This window comes from Macrobrachium rosenbergii, chromosome 22 (genome assembly GCF_040412425.1).
Source record: "Macrobrachium rosenbergii isolate ZJJX-2024 chromosome 22, ASM4041242v1, whole genome shotgun sequence".
Lineage (NCBI taxonomy): Eukaryota > Metazoa > Arthropoda > Malacostraca > Decapoda > Palaemonidae > Macrobrachium > Macrobrachium rosenbergii.
In genome coordinates, this window is record NC_089762.1 from 22,232,147 (window position 1) to 22,244,405 (window position 12,259).

General features: G+C 36.9%; 1 protein-coding gene across 1 annotated transcript in view; it reads right to left on the bottom strand.

Annotated features, from left to right (window-relative positions):
• Positions 1-7,321, bottom strand: part of dtn (transmembrane protein 132C dtn) — a 261,444-nt gene extending 254,123 nt beyond the window's left edge. The window contains 1 exon segment of the mRNA XM_067124361.1: positions 7,129-7,321. Within this exon segment, the coding sequence (XP_066980462.1) occupies positions 7,129-7,186 (58 nt within the window). The 5' untranslated portion in view covers positions 7,187-7,321.
• Positions 7,322-12,259: the final 4,938 nt, after the last annotated feature.

The window sequence follows — 12,259 nt, forward strand, 5'->3', positions numbered from 1 at the left end:
GTTTCCTCTGCTATTGCCACCTTTACTAAGCTTTGTCAGCCAATAATGATTGTGCAGGCTTTTAACTATTAACAAACGGTAATGGCTAGTTTAGGCTTGAGAATGTCGTTATGAAGAAACAACGAAACACGTCGCAAGTAAAATATAACAATGATAATAAATTCTGAGATCTCTCCTTTTCTTACGTTATACTCCCCGGATGGGGGTAGTGCCGTCAGTGCACTTCACGTGGTGCACTGTAGGCATTACTTAGGGTTTTTTGCAGCGTCCTTTTGCCCCTTGCTGCAACCTCCTTCATTCCTTTAACTGTACCTCCGTTCTTATCTCCTTTCTTCCATCTGACTTTCCACCCTCTCTAACAATTGTTTCATAGTGCAACTGCCAGGTTGTCTTCCTGTTATACCTTTCAGATCTTCTTACTGCCAATTTCCCTTTCAGCGCTCAATGACCTCCTAAGTCCCAGAACTTGGCCTTTGGCCTAAATTCTATAATCTATTCTACGTCATTTACATGCACTATATTTTGATGTAATATCGTTTTATTTTTTTATTTATTTATTTATTTAATAATTTTTTTTTAAATCAGTAATTCACGGGTATTGTTTCTCGCTAAACGTCATCGACAGTGTTTGTTTGACATCATTTTAGCCGTGTAACTCAGCCGGGTGGGCTGAAGCGTGAAGAAACCGCTACTCACAATGCAATTCAAGTCGGAAAGTCTCATTTTGAGATGATGACTAGTGACGTGAACTCGGAACCTGAGCCCAGGGGGTAGAAAACAGCCAGTAAGCTATTCGGCCGAGTGAGAAGAAAACACCTGTCTGAGAGTAAAGGCGAGAAAGAGAGCAGGTAGCGTACAGGATAGGAAGAAAAAGTGCGACAGAATCATGCACTGTCTTTGTGATAGTCGTTTCATTCTCGGAAGACTGAACTAAACTTCGGACGAACACGATACTAAGATGTGATCGCACTTTCTAGTTTTCTGGTGGAGCTAAAACACAAGTGCAATTGTAGTTTACTAACAACAGTTTCATCATATTTGTAAACTAAACAATAGTTCAATATACTTCAGCATGACTAGATTACACAGAACATGTATATTTTGCCCCAAAAAATTATAATGCGGCTTTAGGGTTTTTCCAGTTGGTTTCTAGAACAGCCTATTTTTAAAATTTTATCCTCTTTTTCAAGTTGAAACTGGTTTTCAGAAAAAAAAAACTGTCGAATTTCGAAATGTAAAACATGATTTAGATTTCAAACTTGGGACAGAAATGTTTCACCTGGAGTTCGTCAAGTCAAAGCTTGATTTGCAACTTGACTCAGCTTTCCAGATGTTTTTTTTATTTATGTTTTGAAGTTCAGTCTGTATTCAGTCAAGGTTCTTAAAACTGTCGCTTTGGAAGATTCAGCTGTTAGGTTATTTTATTAAAACTCATATTTTAACTGTAGGTGCGTGACTTCCTGTTATGAAATTGTCTGGAAATTAACACCGCTGTAAACATGTCGTAACTCTTCGTCAGTCGGCCAGGAATTTCTTCACAGGAAAAAATCAGATCGAGCCTTAATAATTAGTCCAGACTCCGTCAAAATAAGAAAAATCCTAATTTCAGAACTGAGTTATAATTTTCTTCATACTTTTTCCCCGTAGGGGGCAGTGCCGTCATTGCACCTCATGCGGTGCACTGTAAGCATTACTTAATGTTTTTTTCAGCGTCCCCTCGGCCCCTAGCTGCAACCTCTTTCATTCTTTATACTGTACTTCGTTCATATTCTTCCTTCCATCTTAATTTCCACCTTCTAACAATTGTTTCATAGTGCAATTTCAGGTTTTCTTCCTGTTACACCTTTCAAACCTTTTTACTGTCAGTTTCCGTTTCAGCACTGAATGACCTCATAGGTCCCAGTACTTGGCCTTTGGCCTAAATTCTATATTCTATTCTGTTCTATTCTATATTTTAAAAATCATTGGTGAACATTTGCCCGTAAGCGTTGATTCCTGGTGCATGTCCCACAGTGTGTCAACCTTGTTTGTTCCTCGGCTTTCTACGTTGCAAACTTCCCATGAAATAACTTCGACTGGAATTGTTTTGAGTTTTCCCTTGATATGTAGGTTCGGTAGTCGTGTAATTCATTGTCATTTCAAACAGTATTTGCTGTCAACGGCCGAGTAACAGATGAGCTACTGGTATTCACTGGAATGCCCTTTGTGACGCTACAATTTGACCAAAGAGCTTCAGTCATTTTGAGATGAAGTATTAGATATTTTTACTATATATAAATACATTGTAAAATCAAGCAGTAAAGTGGATACATAAATCTCTTGCCTTGATTGTTTCAGGATCGCCCATTACCTGTACGAGTATATTTTATCGTCTTGTTATCTTACAAGACTGTTCCAATCCAGTAACATTCCTTTAGCATTTCAGAATGGTAGGTTACTTTCTTATGCGAATACATTAGGATCGCGAACTAATTTCTTGACATTTTGCACTTCACGGGAATAATTGAATGGCCTGCGCTTGCGGTAGAATGTTACAGAACTTCCGCTTCGAGAGCTCATGAGTACTCACTCTTTAGTGGACAAACTCTTTCCCCCCCTTTGGTTCGTAATAAGAGATTATTGGCGATGGACTTGTGCATATATGATAACTTGCGGAAATACCACGTGCCTGTTTAACGTTTGCAGATAACAAATACATTGTTGTAATAGTTTAGTGTTACTTACGCATGAAGGATTATTTTAGAAGTGGCATACTTTTCACAGATTGTTTGAAGAATGAAGCCTTCCTACGTAAATTAAATAATAATAAAGTGAATCATTTTTTATTTCCCTGCCAAATTATATTTATTTCTAAAAGAAAAAATGCAGGAACTAACTACAATGTGTGTTCGAATGCTCAAATAATTTTGCTTTAGTTGAACATTTTAAAAGTTCGAATACTCTTCAGCAGAGTGAGTTCCTGTCGGGATCTATTTACTGTCTGTGCCTGTTAAATGTTGCTTTAGATTTTAATTATTTCGGTTCTTGTAGAAGAATTTCCACCCATGAAATTCAGACGTCTCTGCGGTAACGCTACCAAGGTCTACGTCAGAGTTAACGAAAACCCCCAAACTAGCAGAAATGGACCGCCCTAAAACACGGCACTGCTTCGAAATTCCCAAGATGCCTTCGAACCTCATTTCACAGGTAATTTGTTCGGCCTGTAATCGTTCAGCCCTTGGAACAGGTAGTCGGCTCTATTCCCAGACCAGTGTTTATTGTTACTATGAAAGATGTGATGACCTTGCATCAAAAGTATTCTACCAAAGTTCGTTCATTTCTATTCGCTCACACAAACGAGTCCCCTTCATCAGCGATCTGTTATAGCGGTGATATCTGCCAAATCGAATAATTCATCGAGTGAAGTTTGATATATTGTTGTTATTTCACGTCTGGTGTAAATTTAATGAAAGCCCTCTCACCTTCTCCAGATTCCCATAAACATCCTGTGTTAAGCAATTCTAACATTTCCCTCAGACTAAGGGTTCTCTCTCTCTCTCTCTCTCTCTCTCTCTCTCTCTCTCTCTCTCTCTCTCTCTCTCTCTCTCTCTCTCTCCTGCGCATGCGCTCCTGTGCCAGATAAAAAAAATTGAATTGCTCGCCCAATTAGTTTCCTCTTAGAAAGAAAAATTCCTTGCCAAAGTGAGTCTCAGAAGAATTTCAAATTGTTTTTACATTTCTGATAAAAAAATTATTATATGCAGTTGATATCATCCCGAGTATCTGTATCTGTATTTCAAATTAGGATACGTTTTATGTTACCTTTCACTCTTTTATCTATCCTGTAATTTTCACTCATAAATCCTTTTTTTTTTTTCACTTATTCACTTTCCCCAGACTTCCTGACGCACGTCATGACCAATCTTTATTAAATTTAGGACAAGCATTATTAAAGTTAAGCACATATCCATAAGTAGGATATTATGGAGCTTACTGAGTAGGTTCCGTCGGGTGGGAAATCGCTTGACTGCAGACATCCCTATTTTTTTCACATTTGACGGAAGACAGTATCATAATTAGGGTATTCCTTTAGTGGTCTGCTAGTGATCTTTGTCATAATTCTGGTCGTAATCTTTTCAGAATTTTATGGTTGGTCATTCTCAGATATTGTCGAATATTCATCTTCTAAGCTTTCTCAAGTATTTTTCAATTATGTTAATTTTTCTCTTTGAGATAAAATACATACATACATATGTATATATGTGTATATATATATATATATATATATATATATATATATATATATATATATATATATATATATTATGTGTATTATATACTATAGATTAGATTCTGTGTTGTATGTTATATATTTATTTTATCTTGAAGTTATTCAGAATTTTTTTTTATACTTCATAACCTTAGTTATTTGTCGTTGATGCACATGTCAAGTTTATCAAGCATAGTGTTGTATTTGGAACGTTCACATTGACCTAAGGAGAAATACTGAAGCTACTGAACCATTACTAATTCTCTCTCTCTCTCTCTCTCAGTGTAAGTTTAACCGGTATTTGATTTATCTAGCGATTCGCGCCTTAAGACGAGGTCATTCTGAATCACTCGGCTCTAATAAACTCTGCAAGACCATTGACCGATACCAGTTTCTTTTCTTTCTTTTCGGGGCTTCAGGTCTGGTTCTGAATTGGCTCTCATTACTCGGCAGTAAAGAGAGAGAGAGAGAGAGAGAGAGAGAGAGAGAGAGAGAGAGAGAGAGAGAGAGAGAGATAGATAGATTCAAATATTGGGAAAGAAAGAGAGTATCAAATAGTTTTGGGGAAATATTCCGTCATAAAGATTCGGTAAAAGGTGAACAGAAGGAAAAATCTGTATATTGGTCGCCTCATACACAGTAAAACCAAGAAAGTGGCTTTTATAGTTAATGTAATTATTTCTGCATGAGATATTTTTGTTTGTTCAATATATACAGTATATATATATATGTGTGTGTGTGTGTGTGTGTGCGTGTGTGTGTATATATATATATATATATACTGTATATATATGTGTATATATATATATGTATGTGTGTGTATTTATATATATATTATGTGTGTGTATATATATATATATATATATATATATATATATATATATATATATATATATATATATATATATAGATATATACTGTATAGATTATGCTTGTGTAGTTCTGATAAATGAATTCTTTAATACAAAACAATTCAGGAGTGTAGTCTTGTCGAAGTTCCATTAAGCTGTTCAATGCTTAAAACTACCTCTGCCACGCCCTCTGGCTGAGTGACTATCTCTCTCTCTCTCTCTCTCTCTCTCTCTCTCTCTCTCTCTCTCTCTCTCTCTCTCTCTAGCATCTGGGGACGCAACCGGCCCACATGTCCGCCAGCGCCGCCATCCTCCCACACTCCTTCCCACACAGACATCAAATAGACCTCCACACTTTCTTAAGCGTGAAAGACAGGCCTCCCATGTCTCCCCATAACAGGAGAGTAGAGAACATTCTTCATTCATTCATTGATGGGGTAGAAAGAACCCTCCCTCGCTACTCACAATGAGATCTCTCCTCCTCAGGACCCTCAGTGTTTTTCGGAGGAGCGATCTCCACTTCCCTTTCGGCATCCCTCCTATTTATTCTCCGCTTCCCTCCGCCCCTTCAATCGCTGTTTTCTCCTTTTCCTATTACCTTCGTATCCCCTCCCCATTTACCGTCGCCATCTGGATGGAGAGTTTGGCCTCTCCGTTTCCTGCAGCATTCGACGACTGTCATATATTATGCCTATCTAAGTTTTGTCTCCTGTTATTTCTTTGTTTTGTCTTGTGCACCCTTGGGTGAAATGCGCAAAGGTGGATTTTTAAAGACGGAAACAGTCACTTGTACTCAGAGAAAGTCGGGCACAAGAAGAAAACTTCATTGACGTATAAACTCATGTTTTTGTCAGAGAGAAAACTCGAGGCTGGAATACTCTGCTTGGCATCCCCCTGCCGTGTATTGATCTGGGCTTCTGTTGGTAGGTGCCACCGACCGCTAGCAGCTACAAATGAAGAGGCAGTTCTGAGCACTTTTTTCCGGACACTCGTAACGATTGCCCTTTTTTTTTTATTTACTATAGAGATAATTGTGTGTAAGAACAGAACCTTTTGATCATCCGAAGCAATCACTTACGCTAAAAACATGGAGGACGGCCGATCTGTGGATCGTTATTCCGATAGCCGCATGGCCGAACACATACACGAATGCTCTAAAATTGCCTTTGATATTGTACACTGGATTTAATTGGTCAGTGCAGACGAACCTCACTGCTTGGTCGTTTCTCGAAAGAAGTTGCTTCATCAGGGTATCTGTTCGTGCTCTCTCTCTCTCTCTCTCTCTCTCTCTCTCTCTCTCTCTCTCTCTCTCTCTCTTTCATAACTTTAATGCAAAACCTGCTCTCATGCAGTGCACAGTATTACTGTACAGAAGAGGTAAATAAACAAATTGAGCCAGCCTGCCCGTGTTTATTATTTCCTACGTACATTGCAACAGATGGCTTCTGGTGTTACTGATAACTGTGGGCGTTGTACAAAATGCATTTTTATTATAAATATTAATATAAATGGAATATATAAAGTTGTCTGTAGATAACTCGAAAAATGTATAAGCCTAAATAAGTGTAACTGGGTAGTTTTTGACACTAAAATTGGGAGCCTGTGGCATAACAGGAGAGAAACATTCTTTGTTGTCAAGTAAATATATAAAAAGACAAACAATTCAAATGAAAGATTTATAGAAATAGGTTTAAATAGCGCTAAAAGTCGGATAGCTACGTGACAGGTAGAGAAAATTGCTGCGGCATATTTAGTTAATAGTCCCGGTTATTCGCGAAAGGTTGGTGTTTTACAAATAATTGCAGAACATTTTATACTTCAGGTGGGTACAATAAATTAACTCTCTCTCTCTCTCTCTCTCTCTCTCTCTCTCTCTCTCTCTCTCTCTCTCTCTCTCTCTCTCTCTCTCCGGGTAGACGTTGGACTGTCATTCGTGAGAGGGTAGACTACAGTATATCTGGGAAGTGTGACCCTTTTCGGCGGGAGAACTTAGGGAGAAAATTGACACCACCCACTGACACAACTCACCTGTCAAGCAGAGCAGCCACAGCGCCCACGTTACCACGCCCATTCTATATCTATCCATTATGTCTCGTTTCTTCCGTCCAAAGTTGTGGTGTCTCTCCTCCTCCTCACTCCCAGTCACTCATTCGAGTGATCATTTTGACAGTTTCTTTTTCCGAATTGCACAGGAATTTTCTCTATTTCACATGTAAATAAATCTTCTCTTATCATTCACTGGCAGCGCGTATTTCCAGCTGTTACTATGGGCGAAGCACTAACCGTTAGACCACTGACGTTTATGACATTTCTTTCTGTCTGCCAAGACTCGAGCCAGGCTCTCTCTGGTCAGTGGTATGAGGATCACTACCGAACGATTTCGCAGTCAGTTAACGACACACTGGGCATACAAGAAGGATATAGCCTTGCGAGGATCTATCTAGGTCAGCTTTGTCACGAAGATTTAACGCGCTAGGTCGCAGGACTCGTTCGTGGCAGAGATAAAAATCCTGATAAGGTCGGCTGAGCCAACGTCGAGTTAGAAGGCGGGAAAGGGCGTCAGCGCTGCTCTTATTCGTGCAGCGTGTGTGCGTGCAGGCGGAGGGACCACCGGGTCTTCCTTCGGCAAGCGTGGTGGATGCGAGTGTGTGTATTAGGGCGCTCGGCTCCCTCCATACTAGAGGCTTTCCCCCCATGTAAGGTACCCTTCTATCCCCACCCAATTGGCGCACGCGCCCTTCCACTTCTATATCACAACCAGAGGCAATCTTACACTATGCGACGCACAGTCCTCATTCTCTTCTCCATTATGAGATATTCGGAAACAATCATTCCATTTAGCTCTTTTCTTCATGCAGACGCTCACTGCAAAGGTCTCGCTAAAGGCCAGCCGCTATCGACGTCGACTCTCCTCATCGCACAAAATCAAAATCATCAGTTGAAGTGTTATTTGATGATTCCCTCATTGGTATTTGGACAGATATAACTGTCATTATCGAGGCTCAGTGAGCAGCGAGAAGATGCCTTGATTGTTGGGTCATGTTTAATACTGTATTTTCCGTCTTGTCAGAGCAGCTGATTGGGATGTAAAAATATGATCATTTCTAGGTCAGAATGTTCAGTCGTGTCTTGTTTGAATTTATGTTGTTTATATAATTAAAAATGGATTTTTCTAGATGAAGTCGTACTGTTTTTCAAGTACTCGTCGATTAGATATATTTGTGTGTGTATAATATATATATATATATATATATATATATATATATATATATATATATATATATATATATATATATGTGTGTGTGTGTGTGTGTGTATATATATACATATATATATATTATTTATATGTGTGTGTATTATATATATATTTAAATATATATATTTATAATTATGTGTATATACTGAATAACCTAATTTAATTTTTTCCATCTTGCTTGTAATATAATAACTGCAAGCATTTCGATAAAAAACATTTACGTATTGTGGAATGTAACTGCATTTTAAGAACAAGCCTAACGATTTCAAGAGCATTTGAAAAACATTAAATTTTCATAATCATTTTAGAAAAATGAAAAAGAATAAAATCAATGTCATACAATCTGTTGCAGGTATTGACATAAATGATATATATGTATATATGTACGTATGTATGTGTGTATATATGTATGTGTGTATGCATGTATGTATACAAATATTAAGCCACAAATTTCGTTTAATACCGAGATAGGAATACCTTGGAAATAACTTCCACGCAAAGGGGAATCGTAATTGAGGGCTTCGATTCCTCGCGGGCCAGATGTACTTATCAATTATAATGTCTTGTGGTTGTAAGTTATTCACAGGATATAGCGAATTTGATATTAAACGGTATTTGGAACTTCATGCTTGTGAATATCGAAAAGTCGCGTGTGGATAAGTGTATATATATATATATATATATATATATATATATATATATATATATATATATATATATATATATTATATATATATATATATTATATAAATATATATAGTTATGTATTTATATATGTTTATATATATATATATATATATATATATATATATATATATATATATATATATATATATAATGTATGTTTTCATATATATGGAAAACTATAAGTCTAGATTATAAAAGAGTACGAGTATATTATTGATCCTGTTCCTAAAGTCTGCCTTAAGACGGCTTAGATTTTCATTGCCTGCTGCCTTCCATGATAAAAGGAGATTGCATTTCCTGTAGCAGTTCATTAATTTTCTTCTGGCGAAATTATGAAATGTTGGTATAAAGAAATTGCAATCGGCAGATGGCGTGCAAAATATGTATATCATTGTTCTTATTAACTGTTCTCTTTGGACACTGACTTTTGAACAGAATATGTCATAAACGGATTAAAATCATATATATATATATATATATATATATATATATATATATATATATATATATATATATTATATATATATATATATATATAAATATATATATATATGACTATATGTGTGTACATAACTGAATCACGAAAAATGGAATGTGATGAATATATAAATAAAGGCAATGCCAATATATATAATATATATACATATATATTGATGATAGATAGATAGAAGATAGATAGATATACATATATATGTGCGTGTGTTTGTGTGCATAGTATAGTATAGTATATAATACATATATTTATGTACATTTGTATATATATATAATGTATACATAAATATGTATACATATACAGGATTCGAAGTGGTTGATTTATATAAGGATTTGGGAGTGAATATAGCGAACGATGGGTGACGGTAAGAAGAGACAGGAGGTTAGACGCAGAATAGGTGAAGAAAGAAAGGCAGCGACGCGACATGTTTGCAAGAGACTAGAATAATCTCTGGCGCCAAAGCGGGAACGTGTGAAGGGACTGATTGACCTCTTCGTCATAGAAGTGAAGTGTGGGTACTGAATGTGACTGATATAAAAAAGGGTTGTAGCATTTGAGATGAACTGTTTGCGTACGAGGCAGTTAATGTGGAAATGTTTTACTTAACAGGCGGTTCATCAACGATTCAGCTATTAAAAGTGCGAAAGTGGAAGTTACCACGGTTGTGTTCTCTCTAAAGCCACCCTTGTTGGGAAAATGGCGTTGTGCTAAAATAAATACGTATGTATACATATATAGTGTATAACCACGAGAAAATTAGAACAATTGCACTCAGTATACACTTAAACACAAACATATACTGTATATGTGTGTGTGTTGTAAGTTATTCACTTTTGTGGAAGAATTACTTCTTTATCCGACTGTTAAATTTCAACACACATATGTGTGTGTGTACGTGTACATAAACACACTTTGTTGGAAGAATTACTTCTTTATCCGATTGTTAAATTTCAACACAACCTTATCATACAGTCTTATGTTCACGAGCTCCTGTTCTTTAGTGCATTTTGTTATGTTCAAAGGTCATTGTTTAGATATAATTGGCAGTTAAACACAACAATTTGTATTACCCATGAATGTGCTGACTTCAGTTTTGTTTGAGGAACGCTTTCAACATCGTCGGAGCAATGGAATGGATATATTTAATTGAATATTCTATGGTCAAAAATAGGACGCGTATTAGGCAGACTTTGGGAATTGGATTAAGGATTTTCGTATTTTTATACGAACATATCCTTCATAATATTAACGGTAAAAAAAAATTCATAATAATTGATATAATGATAGTAATAATGAAAGTTACGGGCACAAAAGTGACAGAGGTAGAGGTAGCGGTAGTAGAGTATTATTTTGATAACAGAGTTACGTACAATAATAATAATGTGTGCAGATTTTTACTATAGGTACCTACTACTTCATATTAGGGATGTGGCCTGGACAATAGCATTAATTTTATAAGGTGGAGTCTATTTCTTTATTATACTTCTTATTATTTGCAGTGTCTTGTATACTGTCGAACTCGCTGGTGTCTAGTGAATGATAATTGTTGAGTGGAGCGGTGGTATTGCACTGGACTCAGCTGCTAGTGTTACGGAACATTGAAAAGGTCCCCCTCACTAGACAGACAGTGTCTGTACCCTGTTGTAAATCTGTCGTGGGATTTTTATTATTCACGTCGATATCCTGAAGAAACTTAGATCCCTGCCTATGTTGATAATTTACCGGCTGCCCTTGAGCAAGAACCCGTGCCAGCACAAGACTGGCTTAATCTAAAACGAACGAACAATTATGATATTGAATGTGACAGTGAAGGGTATGTGCATAAGCGTATATATTATTAAGGGAATCCCAATCCCTTTCTTCTTAGGACTGCTCTGCCTTTCATAATCAGGGAGAACTCTATGTTAGGATCAAAAGAGAGCCAAAGATTCCCCGTTTTGAATGGTGTAATGACGACATAGGTTGCCCGTATACATAAAAGCATCTGACTTGAATAGCACCACAGAGCTGTAGATATATACAACAAAGGGTTTTCAAAAGACGACAGTGCGGGGATGTGAGGTTAGCATGGCTGCAATGTTAAAGATCAGGAATATTCGTCTAGCTGAAATTGGGCTCCATGAAAATATTTATGCGATCTGATATCAGTGACTTCTGGGACAGATTTAAGATTTATTTTGTATGTCATGACATCTTCAAACATGTGGCTTTTGTAATGATAAATACTTTCATAAACAATCTGGGTTTGTAAAACCGCTTTACACTATTATTGGTGTTGCATGGTTAAAAATGTTTGAATTCTGAAGAGCATATCTTAGCAATCTGCTCCTCTGTCTTGGGACAAGGTGCATTAGTACGCCAGCAATGCCCAGGCACTACTTTTATTACTACGAACGTGTCCATAACGCCCAATCAAGCGCTCCTTTCCCTTGGTATATAGTTCATTAGTATCCCAAGTCCATGGCATTTCCATTAGGCAACCGTGTCCTGTTGATTTTCTTACTTCCACAGCAGTTATGATCAACTCCAGTTTGAAAGTGAAGTTAGCCTTAAAACTTTTTTTTTCACTTTTGCAAAAGTTGAGATATGGGGGTGAAGTTTGGGTCTTGAGTACCATTGAGAGAAAATATGGACGAGTTGAGGTGTTTGTTTATTATTTGTGCAGAAAGAAGAACTAAAAGGATGAGATATATAACAATACAAGTCGACACGTCATGCTGTAG